Genomic DNA, 15,571 nt, shown 5'->3' with positions numbered 1-15,571 from the left:
GGTGTGGTATATTACCCTTCAAACCCCGCTGGAAAGTGCTCCTCCATTTATAGCACTGTCTCTGCTGGCTGGCAATATCTCAGTCTACGGGCAGTGAGCATTGCCCCATCCCGTGTGGGCACATGGCTTCACAGCACCCGGGCACCAGTGAAAGCATTTTCAGTTGGGTGAGAAGGCCTTTGGGTTGATAAAGAATTTGGAGGGGGGGGGGGGGGGGGCAGCAGGAAAGGATCCCTAGGCACAGAAAACAGAGCTCTAATCCTGTGGCAGATAACATCATGTCTGCAGGCTAGGCTTGTGTGTGTTTGGGGGAGCTGGAGGGGCAGAGATTGTTAGGCAGTATTTGTTTGTAAAGCCACTTGCTCTGAAGATAATGCTTGCACTAACTTCTATTGAGGGAGCAGTGTGAGTCCCCACAAAGTCCTTTCCCAAAGTGTCTTTGAAGCCAAGAACCCATTGAAAGGAAGAAAGGCCAAGAGAGGGGATTAGTTTGTTCAGCAGCTGTGAATTTCAGTGGGAGGCTGATGAACTCCAAAGTCTTTGTTGAGATGTTTTTTGTAAGGAGCCCTGCTGGAGGGAGAGACCCACACCGGGGCCGCGGCCTTAGACAAGAAGGAATCTGAAGCGGCGGGGAGCTGTAAACGGGCCACAAGGACTTTTCCCAAACACTTTTCGGAAAAGGTGTTGTAAAGAGATCGGAGGGGGATTAGCATGTGAAATGACACTTTCCATTGACTCCACTGAGGGGAGGGGAAAAGGGCTGGCTGGCTGATTTATTAGCATTTTGTTCCCTTCTCTATTCTGCTCCCCCAGCAGCCCCCCTCCGCTGTCTCCCCTCCTCCCGAGCCCTCTAAAGAGGCTTGGATTGGAAAAGGGAGCGGGGGGCTGCCTGTTTGTGTGTCATCTGGGCGAAGGTGACCACCTGGGAAGCTGAATGTAAATATTTCTCCTCTGAGGAATGCGCCTTCATTAAACCGAAATGAATACATGGAAGCATCCAATCCTGCCCACAATGGCAGCAGGGCCTTTACCGCTGAGGGCTCCGTGCGCCGGGAGGGGGGACCCGCTGCTGAGGTCAGCACATTCTGCAGCTGCGGTGTCGCCGTTTCCCCAGCGGAAGCAGCGTGTGGCGGTGGGGCTCTCACTGAGGCGTCCCGCGTGTCCCCTGCGCCTGCCGCCGCCACCGCGCCAGCCCGGGCTGTGCCACGGCCTTCGCGGGCAAGCAGTGTCAGCAGGGGAGGGATGGAGCACGAGTGGGAGGAAGAGGGAAACGGCTTCTACAGCTTGTCCAGCTGACTGTGGAACGGGAGAGCCAGAAGGAAAAGGGAGGCCCGTGCTGGAGCTTTCCCTGGTGGTCGAGAGGCTTTTGCTTCCTCTTTCCTGGCCAACCACAGGGACATAGAGGAACTGCTGCTGGGGATGCAAGAGACCTTTGACAGGGTCACTGTGCTAGTAAGAAATTCTGTGCAAACAGTGGTGGTTTGTGTGTGAAGTGGAAGTGTTTCGGTTTTCCCTGAGAATGGGCCAAGGTTTCTTGCAATTTTTGAAAGGCCAGATTCTTGCTTGACAGGAATGCTCTTGCTCTGATGAGACCCTAGGTCCAAATTCATGCTCCCTGTGAGGTAGTCCTAGAATAAAGGGCTAATTGATAATGAAGAGACAAATACAGGCTTCTGAGTGTCTTTAATATATCTGCTATGTAGTGGACAACTGGGCCCTGCCTGCCCCCTCCCACCCCATTTCTTCCTGGCAGTTGCATTGCAGTTGGATGCATCCTCAAGCAAGCTCAGGAGAGAGCACATCATTTCCCCTCGTGGTAGGGGCTGAGCTTGTGCTGGCTGGAACTGGTTAGGTCTTCTTGGGCACAGATGGGTAAGCAGTGTGTTTTGATCTCCAGGACTCTTAAATTTATACATACACACACAAAACGAGGCAAAAGAGCACTCAGACACTTAAGACACAACAGCATTTTGCAAGCACTTGGCTACTGATTTATTGCATTGGCTATTGGTTTAAAATATTGGCTACAAGATGGGTCTAATGGCCAGTAACAGCTCTGCTGGCTTCTTGTCTGGCTAAAGGGCACTTCAAACAGCAAAGTAGATGATATTATCGCAGCACAGGGGAAGATTGCTGTGATGGTGTAGTGAGCTTCCCCAAGTCCTGCAGCTGGCAGCTTCTTACCTCCCTTCCCTAGCCTCAGCAAGGGAACAGAGATGCATCAAACAAATCTTCCTGCTGCTTGCTTAGCCTATAGAATATATACAATAAGTGGTAGAGGAAAAACTGTTATGTATACATCACAGTAACTGTGCAATAAATTAAACTTCAAAGTGCTTCACTTTCCTATTTACACCACCATTAAATAGTAACTGACATTATTTTCTCAGACTAGGAAGACGTATTTAGTTAGTTAGCTGACAGGGTAAGAGTGCTTGGCAAGTACACCAGGACATGGGGAGTAGGCTCAGCTTGGCAGCTCCACTCTGGGAGTGATCTGGGAGGAAGGAGGTAGTGGAGAAGTGTGAGGGCAATTCATGGCATCAGTCAGGGGCTTTGATAGGAATGCTGGCCTAAAAAGGGAGACCAGACCTGGAGACTTGGAAGACACAGAGAAAGCATGTAAAAATCAAGTGATGGGACCCCGATTTTGGACAGCTGTGTAATGGGCAGATCAAGCAGCAGTTTCGATCTTGCTGCTGCCATTTCAAATGCAAAGTAAAGCACTGGAGAGCTTAGCAAAGCTGTCAAAGGGTGGGAAGCAAAGCTGTGGGGTCCCTGGAGGCTGGCTTGCTGAGAAAGGAGTTGCACGTCTTTTGCATTTCCTCAAAGTGTAGGCCTGAGGCAATAACTCTTTTAGTACCTCTATTTTTTAAAAGCCTCTTCTCATTTACAGATTACTGATCTGAGTTGCCCAATTGTTGGTGCCATCTCAGTTTTCTTGTGCTTTTTATCTCACTTACTCAAAAGCCCAGAGCAGGTGTTTGTTTGGGGAACAGACAAGCTCAAAACCACTGGAGCCACCAAGACCTCCTGTGTTTTCAGAGATGATGCCATAGTCACTGGAAAGAATGACACTGAGTTGAAGGGACTTCACTTTGTTTTGTGAACACTTGAAGGTCTCCCCAGAAGACATTACCCACTGCACTAATGCCCTGTATGGGCAAGGCCTGAGCACTCATACAAGGCTCTTTTGCCTTGCCCAAGCCCCAGTGAGGCAGTAGTGGGAAAAAGGCAAAACTATGCCAAACAGAAATGGTGCCAGGAGCTGATGGGAAGGGCAGGAGAGAAGAGGGGCAGACAGAACTGTGGAGGAGCAGAAGCAAGTTAGAGCTTTCTCTTGAGCTTGCGGCTGGCTCCGCCACCTCCGCTCCGCTCCCGCTTCTCCTTGCGGACACAGAAGTACTTGGTGACCCGTTTGCGGCACTGCTCGCAGCGCACAGCACAGCACCAGTGGAACTTGCAGTTGCAGCTCGACACCATCTCGGCTCGCCTCTCCTCCACCGCCAGCCCGCAGTCCCCACACAGCCGCCGGCAGCTCCGCTTCTCCCACTTGCTGAGCGCCTTGCCCCTCTTCAGGCACTCCCTGCCCTCTGTGCCCAGCAGCCCCAGTGTCTTGTTCTCCAGGCAGTAGTCAGGAGAGTCTTCCAAATGGACCAGTTCCTTCTTGGAGATGGAACTGAAGGTCTCAGCAATGGCACCCCGGCTGGCAGCGCTGTTCCCTGCTCCCTGCAGCAAGTCCACCTTCAGGGCTTTGTGGTACCTCTCCTTGAGGTAAGTGCCCACCTCCCGAAACTCGGGTAACTGCAGCCAGCAGGTCTGGGTGGTGCAGCTCCCTGACACACCATGGCATTTGCAAGTCCGCTTCATGGTCCCTTTCACTGCCTACAGGGTGAGCAGAGAGAGGGGTTCAAGAAAAAAAATCCCGAAGGGGCCGTCTCTGTGCTGCAATACATGCAGAAACATTACTCCAGGCCTGTGGAGGAGTTTGGCATCAAGTCTCCCTGCACAGTAGTCCTAAAGCTCACAGATTTGCTTTTCCACAGTGTCTCCCCTTATTGAACTGGGAGAAAAAGTACTGCAGAAAGTCATTAACACTGTAACATAGAAGCTTTGCTACCTTAGAGCAGACACCATTGTACTGCTGCCATGCCCCTCAAGAAGTTGTTTCTTCTGGACATGTATTTTTAGCCACATCAAATTGTGACTCTCCACAGTGAATGCTCAGAGCCAATTTGGTATGCACTGTCAGCTCTGGAGGGAGAGAGGCGCTCACCTTTCTACCTGCCTCATTGTTATGCAGGTTCATAGCAGCTCTGGCATCTTGTCCAGTCTCCAGGGCATCCACAAACTGCTTGGAAATAGCTTCCCCAAAGCCCACGTTATCGCTGCAGCCTCCCCACAGCCAGCCTTGTCCCCCTAAGAAAGGAGATGAGATGTGTGCTGTCAAAGAACCAGAAGAGGTTTCAGAAGTGATGGGAGGGAATGGAGGCTGTGGGGCAAATCCAGCCTTTCACCACACAGTACTCCTAGATTCCCTTCCACTGAGTTCATGACATTTCTCCTGAGGCCTGGATAGTAAGTGGCTCAGGCAGGCAGCAAAGGGGTATGTCCTGTACAACAAATTCAGGGCTTTCCAGGCTTTCTATAGAGCAGGATTCAGAAGCTGTCAGCTATCATGCATTAGCAGACATGCAGATAAGCCTTTGGGTCTCTAATCTCTTCTCAAACCCTGACTTCAGCTGGTTCAGAGTGACTTGCAGGGACAGCATCTCGCTAACTTGGATTAACAAACTGGTGGAGGCATCCTGGTCAGAGGCAATAGATTCCCCTCTGCCTAAAACAGCCCAAAGCTGGCACATATGCATCAAGGAGGCCCTGGTTTTGGCACACCCAGAGTTCTGAGATGATGTTTGGCATCTTAGAAGGGTCTGATTTTTTAGTTACCATCAAGAAACAAGGGAATCAGCAAAGAACTGTGAAATTACACAAATACATGTGGAAGGTACTTTTCCTAACTGAATGGGACTGGAAAAACATAATGCGTTTTTTTTTTTTTTTTTCCTCCTAGAGAAAGATGCCAAATATTTAATGAAGATTTGAAATCTGAATATTCTGACCGTGACATGCCACATTGGTACATCTTGGGAGTTGTGGTTTAATGGCCTCGTACCTCTCTAGAAAGACCTGGCGCTCGCCTGGACTTCCCCAGGGCATTGTGATTCCCTCTCCCAGGGAAAGACAGGAGTGTTTCATGGGAGGTAGATAGTTGCAGTGGATGATGCAGTCCAAATCAAGGACTGGGACTGAAGGAAGTAGGAAAACCTTTCACCAGCTTGGATTCAGTCCAATGGCTGAATTGAATCATGCTGTTTTGGTCAAGCCAAAACGTTTCATGTGCCTTACAAGGTTTTAAGTCCACAGTGGAAAGTTTTTTATTAAAAAACAGATATATCTGGGGAAAAGAAATGTAGCATGACTAACTTGGTTTTCCAAAAAAGATAGAATTTGATGTGTTGTTGCCCAAAAGTCTTGCTCTGCTAGAGATAGGCATTCCCAAACTTTGGACACCTATGCAGTAGTGGCTGTTTTCAAAACTATCCGTCAGTACAGTAAATTACTAAATACTGGACGCTCCAGAGGAGTTTGTCATAAAGTGACACATACTGACTGCCTAGTGTGGCTGGGCAGGGCATGGCTTTTAAAAGATTTTGATAATTTGAAATTTGACCTCTTTCTATTAAAAACAAAACCCCTAAATGTCAGTGTTTTCTGTGAAAGCTGAGCAGAGAGCTGGAGTGATGCAGCCTGGAGTTCCCCACCAGGGGTGCCTGGTGGCTGAGGGCCTGGATATCACTGTCATGTTGAGGTGTGATGGCTGTGTGCTGCCACAGTGATTCTCCTGGTTGTGCTCTTGTGTGCCTGCCATGCTGACAAGTGCTAGAGAGGTTTATGAATGCCACCCTGCTTTTTCTCATGGTCATTCTGCTGTGAGGCCAACCTGGTCCAGCAGACCCTGGGAACCCTGAGGTCCCTGACCTGTGCTGGTATATCAAGATCTGTGCTGTTATACCAAGATCATTTAGGTGCATGGCAACAGATCCACTCCTCAGCCTATATGATGTAGTGTAGTCATTCTCACCTTAAATAAAGTTCTTGATTTGAATCAGGGAAACTGCAACCCCTTCTACTTTCCTGCTCATTTAGAAAGTAATGGAAAGCAAAAAGAGCTTGGCTGGTGTAAACTGGAGGTGGCTCCATTAGCTTCCACAGAGCTACTTTGGTTTGAACCAGAGAAAGCTTTTCTCTGAGCATTATTCCCAGGTGTGGGGACAGGGTGGGGAGGTGTTTCTGCAGGCCTCAGTGGAGGAGAGACAAGCTTCTCCTGCCGCCTGGGACGAGTGAGGGGCAGCAGCTCATCCCTCCTTACCCAGCTGTCCATTGCGGGAGTCGTCACAGCCACAGTTGTCAAAATCCCCCAGGCTGCAGTTCCGGGTCAGCGTGTACATGACACCCGCAGAGCTGATGGCGTGGACAAAGGCTGTTTCTCGGTTTGCTGTCAGGGGGGAATACAAAGAGAGCAGATGTGCAAAAGATTTCATGGCAAGGGCAGTGCTAGAAATTGTTCCTACCGTGCAGGAGTCTGCACAGGACATCTGCAGTGGGGAAGACTTTGTGGGGTGGAGAAGAGGCCCTACATGTCAGATTAGCTTAGTTTGGGCTTGAAGATAGCATGAAGATGCATGAAGATAGAAGCTCCCAAATATGATCCATACTGACTTATGTCATTTGAAAGGGTGTGGAGGAGATAGCACCTGGCTGTCCTTGTAGGAGCTCAACAGTGGTGATATAGCACAGACTGCCAATGTCCCCCACTTCTCACTAACACACCCCCAACAAGAAGGGGTCCCCTCCAAGAATCAAAGAGCTCCTTCCCCACAGTCCCCTCAAGCCATACCTTCTGCTGAAAGGGCTCTGAGCAGTGACCATACCTACCCACCAGGATCAGTCTGGGAATCATCAGCTGGCTTCACTGAGCCTTTGGCTTTCCTTTAATACCAGCAAGGTGTGGATCTGAGCAGATAACCTTGACAGGAATGGTTCTGGGACCTGCTTCTGGTCTCAGAGCAGGCTTTGTGCTGCAACTGTCTCCTCAAGGTCCGACTTTGAAACTTTTGTCCATCTCTCCCTGGGGCTCTGGTCTCTTGTCTGCTGCTAGTCCCACCAGAGGCCTGAGGCTCTCCTCCACACCCAGGTCCTGCTTTTACAGAGCAGGTATGAGCCCAGGCCAGCATCAAGCATAGGTCTAGAGGGCCAGATATACACTAAAATATTTCCTGGCACTTGCAAATAGGTAAGGAATAGGATACAGTGACAATGACCACTGCCTCATGCCCTACAGTGGCCCAGGTCAGGGATGCTAGATTTCTGCCTGGGTTGATTCTGACATCTGGAAGATGTAGAAAGGCTTTTGTCCTGCCTCTTGGCCAGAGCACAGCCACTGATGAATTTTCCTTCTCCCTTTAGCCTTATCCCTCTGCTTGCTACCTAGCCAGCCTGTGCTGGTTCTCAGCCTCCCTGGGATACCCTGGGACACCATCTAGGCATGGTGTCCAGCAGGCCATGTGCAGGTCAGGGTGGTGCATCCTTGGGGGGGGCAGTTGTGTAAGGATTGGTCCTGTGCCAGTTGGGGTTCAGCAGGTCCATGGGCAAGGCTGGCATTGCAACGAGGCCTTGGATCTAGATCCCAGTGTATCTGGGAGCTGATGGGTGAAGGGGTCTCCTGGGGAGATCCCTCTGGGGGATTCCTGGGAGAGGCACTTCCCAGGTGGGAATGGAGAGGAAAAGGAGGCACTTGGGAAGAGAGGAGGGGGCCATGGGCTCTAACCTGTAGCAAGGGGGTCCCAGTAGTGGTATCCAATACTTTCCTTACCACTGCGCAGCCCACCATGGCTGGAGAGCTGCAGTGCCCTCTCCGGGCAGTTCCAGCGGTCCCAGGCGAACTGGAACTTGCACTCCTCGATGCCGCTCTGCGCCCCAGCTGCCACACTGCTGGAGTAGATGAGATAGGCCTAGGAGCAGAGCTGGGGGTCAGCACAGGGACAATGCATATTTTCAACTGAAAGTAACCTGTGTGCCATCTTACAAAGACAAGAAGTACAGAGCTCAGAAGGTCTCCCTGGCTTGGCTTCCTTGGGAAGCTCACCACCAGCAGCAGCAAACCCATTTCCTGCTCAGCTGGGTCAGAGCCTGAGCCTTCTGTGGGAGAAAGCTCAGCTCTTGGCTGTTAGCCACATTAGGAAATGTGCCAGCCCGCCTCTGCCATGGGGAACCCCTTATCTCTCCACCATGAGAGGAAACAGAGTTTTCTGCTCAGATCAGGGAGCTCCAGGCTAGCAGATGCCTCAACCTGCCTTCTTCACCACAGCCCATGGGGGAGAGCTAGTGCATTGGGACAAGGTTGCTCCACCAGTGTATTAGGAGCTAGATGGGCCTGGAGGTGTTCCTGGGGAATAGCCAGAACAAAATCAGGGTAAATTTTACAACTGGTCCTGGCTAAGAAAAAAAGCCTCTGAAAGAGGAGCATAAGGATGTGAGGGTTCAGAAATATGGAACAAAGTCATGGCAATTCTAGTTGTGTTCCTTGAGGAAGTATGTTTTACAGGGCCTGCAGAAAATACTTTCTGGCTGGATCAGTGTGGGCCCTGATGCCAGCCTGATCCTCAGGAAGCAATGGATGTCAGGTGAGAGCCTTGGCCGATGTCAATAGACAAATCTCCAGAATCTGGCCCCAACCAGCTTAAAAGAACCCCAGGTCAGCACTGCTCAGGGCTCATGCAGCCCAAGGAACTCACAAGTTCCTGGCCTTTCTCTGCCTTATTGCTGGAAACCTGGGGATGAGGGGAGCTCTGGCTGAGGCTGGGTGGAGAGGAGTGGGAAGCAGGAGCCCCTCTCTCTCTCTCTCCTTCCCTCCCTGGGTTTAGTGGAATCAGGGACAGAGATCAAAGGGATTTCTCTTACCTTGGGGCCCGTCATCAGGAAATTATTCACTGACCTGGAAGATAGAGACAGTGTCAGCAGGGAGGGGGTGATGGTGGAGGGGTCTGGGGAATGCCAGGCATCCCAGGGCTCTCCTCTCACTCCCCCACAGTCTGCCTGTCTCCTGGCTGCAGGCACCTCTGGTCTCTCCCCCGTGTCCCTTTGCTGCTCCCTAAGGGACAGGACAGTGCTGTCCCCTTCCCCCCACCCTGCTCCCCTCAGTCAGGCTGTACTGGGCTGCAGTTCCTTCACTGCTCCCTCCTTTTGCTTTCCTCTGCTCAGCTACCCTTTGTACCAATCCACCCCTTATTTAGCCTTCTGGTTCCCCTAGCCTTGCTTTTTAACTCACTTGACTAAACTCAGGGTAGCATTTCCCCCAGCCCCAGGAGTGGGACCATGCTGAGGGAAGGAGGGCATCACACCACTGCTCCTTTGCAATATGTGTCCAGATGCATCTCTCCACATCACAATCCCTTGTTTTCCTGTGGTGGCATGTCTGAGTGCCCATACTCTCCTCTTGGTCAGGTTATGGTGATGGCTGAGCACAAATATACCTATCTTTCCCATCCTCCTGGACACTGTGCAGGGGATCCTGGGGGTTTGGGGTGGGTGGAAAGTCCTAGACAAAAGTAAGCTTTCTGCTGTTCCCACTGAAGGTGTGGAGGGATCACCTCCAAGGGTCAGGCAGTGTGGCTTGTCTCCAACACTGTCCCTGTGGCCTTGTAGAACTGATGCTGTCTGGTCTTTCAGTAAGAAAGACTGTTTCTGTGCAAATGGTCAGTCAGCACTGGGACTCCATATGATGCAGTGACCACCTGCAAAATTTGGATAATGGCTGGGTGAATCCTGCCTAGCTGCATCATGGCAGAAAGGACTGACACTTTGAAAAATCCCAAGAGCCAACTCGAAATATCCCAAGTCAGAAATGAAGTAAGAAAAGAGACAGTCTCCTAAAAATACCTAATTCCACTCTCTCCCCATTTATAAAATAACACTCATCACTATTTCTGGTGAGTCTGTGGAGCATTTTCTCTGCTGGAACTCAGCGCTTCAGAGAAATGGGTGACTGCTGTTATCACCCAGGGAGGACACGGGCCAGAGAGGTGGAATGAGTGGATTGAGATCTTGCAGTGAGTGAGTGATTGGAAAAATGACAGAGCATGCACTGATAGAAACTTGGTTCTTCAGCTTCTTCTCGAGATTATGTTTTGCTTCAAATGAGCCACAAGTATTCCCTCATAAAGGAGAGAAAGATACTGTCTTTTTGTGCTACAAATCCAGCACAGACACTGTGGGGGCATCCCAGGGTGGGCTCAAGCACAGGTAGAAGCAGGCAATGCTGTCCAAAGCTGAGGGTCAAAGTGCAGCTCTGCTATAGACACAGGGACAGACAGGGTGGCAGGACTGGTCCCCAGACATCAGACACATGGAAGATTGAGAGAGGATGCTGTCCTGCCCTGGAAAACCACTTGTGCAGTTAGCAAGCCCACTTCACCTCCACTAGAATTGCACCCACAGAGATCCTTTCCAAAGCACTCCACAAAAGGAGGTCTCATTACTTTAGCTTGGTCAAAATCACAAGAAACCTGATGTTTGCTGTTACAGTTTAGAGTTAGGAGAATGAGTTTGCAACATTCCATTCTGGCAAGTCTAACTTTCTTTTGTTTTGGTTTGGTTTTTGTGGGTTTTCTGGTGAAAATGAGTTTATATTGATGAAGCTTTCTTTGGGAAAGATTTGCCTGGGTCAAAACAGGAGTGGGCTGCGAGAGCAGGAGATTCTTTCCCTTTGTTCCAGGCTTGGGATTCAGACCCGGCAGTGCTCCAGCCCCCATGGGTACTTTAGCACGAAGTCGATGGTTGTATTGCAGAGGAATTTTCCTTTGGAAGCTGCTTCTGCATTGTACAGCTAATTAAATATTTCCTGGGACTTGGAGAGACGGCATCTGTAGCCGAGTGATTAGAGCATCGGGTGACCTGAATCACACAGGGCCATGAACCTGGGGCTAATCAGACTGTGTAAGCTCCATGGGTCCCCATCCTAACGCAACTGGGTAGCAGCATGAGCAAGTCATTTTTCCATCTGGTTTCCCTTCTGTCCATTGCCTTGACCTTAAATGCTTTGCTATGGGGACCACACTCAGGATGGTGTCAGTGTGAATCTGGGCCCCTGGTAGCAGCTGTAGCAGAGAAAACTCTGGTAAAACGCTCCTGTGTAGGCAAGAGCTAGAAAATTGCAAGTCCTCTCTTATCTAGTTTTTGTCACCAAAAGAAGATATATATGCCATCTGCACTGCTTCCCATGTGGGTAGGAAAACTCAGATTCACAGTGTATAGAAGGGATTTGCCTCAAACCCTTGTATTAGGAACATCTGAGAAGGTGCAAGGACAGCTTTAGGAGGAGGAGGACAGTAATCCACAACATCAGTTTACAGCAAACCAGCCTGTTAGCCGAGTCAATTGACATGACTGCATTGAAGCAGAGGATCTGTTCTTTCCACGATAAACTTCAAGGTTCACAAAAAGGCCAAGTTCAGGATATGCCAATTCTCCATCTGCAGCTGAGCAAATGATACAGTAGCAATTTCCCAGCAGGATATTCTAAACAGTGTATAAAGTCAGAGAGACAGAAGGCATTTTCCTTGAGCTCTCAGATCAACAGGCAGGCATGCTGCTGGCTGGGTTTATAGGACTTAGACAAGTGAAGGATTCACAAAGTTTCAAGTGTTTTGTGCACTTGACACCCCAACATTTAACTCTTGCAGCTTCCCTTCAGGAGAAGGGAAGATGGGACTATCATATGGCTGGAGGCTGGCTGAATTTTTTTTTACTTGTGTTGTGGGGGAAGGAAAGATAGGAATGGAGACAGACTCTATGTGCTTTTCTTTGCTCTTATAATTTAGCTAAGAAAAATGCATCTCCATTCTGTATATAGTCTCCAGTAAGGGCAGAGAGCAATTAAGCCACTACTTACACAGATGTAGTACAATAGTGACAGTGTCTCTAGAATAATCTCTGTGCTGCAAATAGGAATCACTGCCAAAACCTCTCTTCATTGTTTTCTCCGTAATGTGATTTTAAAAAAGAAATTATGTATTTCTTCTAAATTTTCATTCCATTGTAAAGGAAAGTAGAATGTAATACTAAACTAAGTAGTTGCATTCATAGCTCGTGTTAACCAGCCCAATTTCTATGACATTGGTGATTTTTTTTGTATCACACACTTCAAAAGAGACACTTGAAGTAATTTCTCTTCTCTGAGAAAGCTCAGGGAGTTTCTAGCTGTGTAAACTCCTTTCCCTCCATCTTCAAACCCCAGGACAGCATTACATGGACTGAAGCAGAGCAGGCTCATAGTTGGGCAGATAGAGGGAGGACACCCCCGAGTTCCTCTGCCCCCTCCCCAGGCTGTGCAGGGCATGCTGCTTCCCTCAGCACAACTCTATGTCTCCAGGTAAAAAGTAAATCTAGGGCAAGAGATTTTAATTGGATCCAATATTAGAAAATTATCTCAAAGCTAGTAAATATCTTCAGCAGGAGTTTTCTATCATAGTTGTATTGAATCTGAAAGCAAAGAACCCTGCCAAGCAGCTGTCCCATTATATCTTACTCATATCAAATACTAATAAGCCTCTGATAATTCTGTCTCAGTTACAACTTCAACCAATAACATCACACTCGTCAGTTTAGCATCACACTCCTCAGTTTAATAAGCCCTGAGAGCCTTACCTAATCTCTCATTACAATATTTGTCCGATACCTTACCACCCACTCAGGCTACTGGGCTGCTGGTTCTGCTCTTTAGAAAATGATAAAGCTGGATTTACGTCTTCACTCTCATTATTGTAAATAGAGAAAATGGATAGTATTTCCTTTTGGATCTGAGTTTTGTTTTCAATATGAGCTCCCCGAGGTCATTAGAAAATCAGGGAGGCTGGAAACCAAAGGCAGTCCCACAGCTGAAGTGTAAAAAATACATTTAGAAGAAAACTAGTGAGTAAGAGATCTTTATGTTATTCCCACAGGAGAGGAGACTGGGCAGCAGCTCAATAACATTTCTAACATTACTTATTTTTCCTTCATTTTTCTCTATTTTGTTGTATTTATTTTGAGGATTTTGTTCCTAAATGCAACCCTGACATTTTGATCACCTAGAAATAATACACTGGTGGAATGGTCTGTTAAATGGTAAAAGTTAATCCACATGCAAAGAAGGGAAGTGGCCACACACACATATATATATATATATATATATATATAAAAACATTTTTGTTGTTGTTCTATATTGCTCCCCCCCCCCCCATGCTCTCACTCCCAATTTTTGTGATTAAATCACAGAAAAAAATGTGTTTTAAGTCGTTGGATGAGATAGAGAAAACCAGCACAAATATCAAGCAGAATTATTTTACGATTCCCACAAATTTATCTTTTTTCTCCTCAAGAGTTAAGGGAGAGTGTCTGCAAAAGGATAATTTCAAATAAAGGTTGCAATTTTCCTTTCTCTATGGAACTCATGACCTATGAGCAACATGCAGAGAGAAGCGGGGCTGTCTTGATTTATAAACTTTTCTCTTAGATAAAAATTGCTGAGAGACAGGGAATTTAATCATCCAACTTTGGACTGAAAATGTCTTGGATTTCCATATTTAGCTCTACTTTGTCTGCTGAAATTTCTCTCCTTTGAACTGTTTCTTTAAAATGTTAGAGTTTTTTATTTTAATGCATTCTAAACCTGTTTTTATTGAGGAAAGCAAGATAAGTACACAGGAAGAGCAGAAAAATAACAATAAAATCAGCATGCACTCTTGCTTAGCCTTTCTGTAGAACATACATATTACCCTTGTTCCAGAAGGGAGGTTTATCTTGAGTTTGCTGTTTTATAGTATTTAGACATATACAAATTGTTGAGTATTCTTTTAATGAAGGAAAAAAGTAGAAAATCTCTGAAATTCCAGACTAACAGGAATGAGTTCCCATCTACTCTTTAGTTTCTCTTTTTGTAATTTTGATTTCTCCATCCATGGTAATAACCCTAGAGATCTGCTATGGAGAAGGCAGGGGATTTTAGTAACTGAGTGATAAAAGACTTTCCTTGCTGTTAGAGATAAGTCTGTAACCCACTGAGCAGATTCCCCAGGGCATCACAGCAACTGAGAAAAAACTTTGGGTACTCAGTAAAAATCACATAGGAAAAATACCTGCAGAGACCATTTCCCTTTGGGAATGGGACTGATATATCCCACGAGGCATGATACAAGATTTAGTGCAAGCATAATCTCTTTCTGTTCACCCTTAAAGAACTTTTTAAGAAATAAATACAACACTGCCCTCAGGACAAAGCAAGAGGTCCACAGGAGATGGCCACAGATTTGTGCACAGCAGAACTGCTCTGATGGGACTCAGGTGGTTGGAAACCGAGCTGTAGCGATCGCCGTAGCAAAAGCAGCTCCCCAGGAAACCCTAATACATGAATTTCAGACAAGTAATTCTGCCCCTGTGTGTGCCAAGGAGCTTGGCTGTCAGGCTGCTCATCCAGAGTGACAGTCCTGTGGATCTAACTCACCCCTGCGGGCTCTGAGCTCTTAATCACGGACTGTCCTCTTTGGGGAGTGTGAGAGAAGCCCCACTTGATTTAATTAAGACAGGAGACAAGCTGACTGTGAGCCTTTGGAAAGCAGAAGTCTCTGGCTCTTCCATTGGGTTATCTTCCCACTTGAAAGTGAGGGGTTAGGTCTCAGCATCCACTCTCCCCTATTTTACCCCAGCTTACAACCTGGCCCCTAGTTATTTTTGGGAGGTGCAAGGAAAAAGAGGGACTTTCATAGATCTAATATCTCTGCCAGTGAGTGTGTAGGGACTTGGTTAAATATCTGATTTCATTAAAGGGAGAACTGAGCTAAGTGAGAAAGAGGAGACATTTAGGAAGGTGAAGAGGAATTTCCTTAGGGTATCTGGGAAGAGCACCTGCCTGTGACACAGGCTGTGATGCTCTTGATACTCACCAGGCATAGCAGGACTGGAAGAAGGGAGTGAGGAAGAAGATGCCCAGATAAGGGTCCATGTGAAATATAAAATCCAAATAAAGAGGGAGAAAGGAGATCCTAAAAAAACCCCAAACTTGGGTACCACCACCACCAGAGAAAAGGAAAAAAAAAAAGAAGCACAACTAATTTAGGGAAGAGATGGAGTTATTTTCCACCCGGCAGTCCTGGTGTGATGAAGAGGCGGATGCCTCCTGAATCCCACCTTCTGCAAAGGATAACCAATCCTAAAGTAAGAGCTAAAGGGGGCTGGTGAAATGGAGCCGCAGAACTTCCTAAGAAGAGATTATCTACTTAATTAAAGATTTTTTTTTCCCCTAAGTCCTTCAGCCAATCAGGACTCAAGTGCCAGAGAGAGATTGAACTGATGAAAAGAACACCCCAGGTTCCTCGAAGACAAATGCACCACGAAAGGGATAAGAGGGAGGGAAAAGGGGGGGAAAAGAAAAAAAAGAAACGAAAAAAAAAAAAAAGAGAGAGAGGGATAAAGAAAG

General features: G+C 47.7%; 1 protein-coding gene across 1 annotated transcript; it reads right to left on the bottom strand.

Moving 5' to 3' along the window:
* Positions 1-239: 239 nt before the first annotated feature.
* Positions 240-15,097, bottom strand: WNT8B (Wnt family member 8B). The gene is made up of 6 exons (XM_053949729.1): positions 15,039-15,097; positions 9,022-9,055; positions 7,934-8,072; positions 6,431-6,556; positions 4,277-4,419; positions 240-3,885 (listed from the first exon to the last, which is right to left on the bottom strand). The coding sequence occupies exons 1-6, from the start codon at positions 15,095-15,097 to the stop codon at positions 3,328-3,330; spliced, it is 1,059 nt and encodes a 352-aa protein (XP_053805704.1). The 3' UTR covers positions 240-3,327.
* Positions 15,098-15,571: the final 474 nt, after the last annotated feature.

This window comes from Vidua chalybeata, chromosome 8 (assembly GCF_026979565.1).
Source record: "Vidua chalybeata isolate OUT-0048 chromosome 8, bVidCha1 merged haplotype, whole genome shotgun sequence".
In the NCBI taxonomy this organism is placed as follows: Eukaryota; Metazoa; Chordata; class Aves; order Passeriformes; family Viduidae; genus Vidua; species Vidua chalybeata.
Note: the sequence above shows the minus strand (reverse complement) of the source record. Positions and strands in the feature narration are given on the sequence as shown.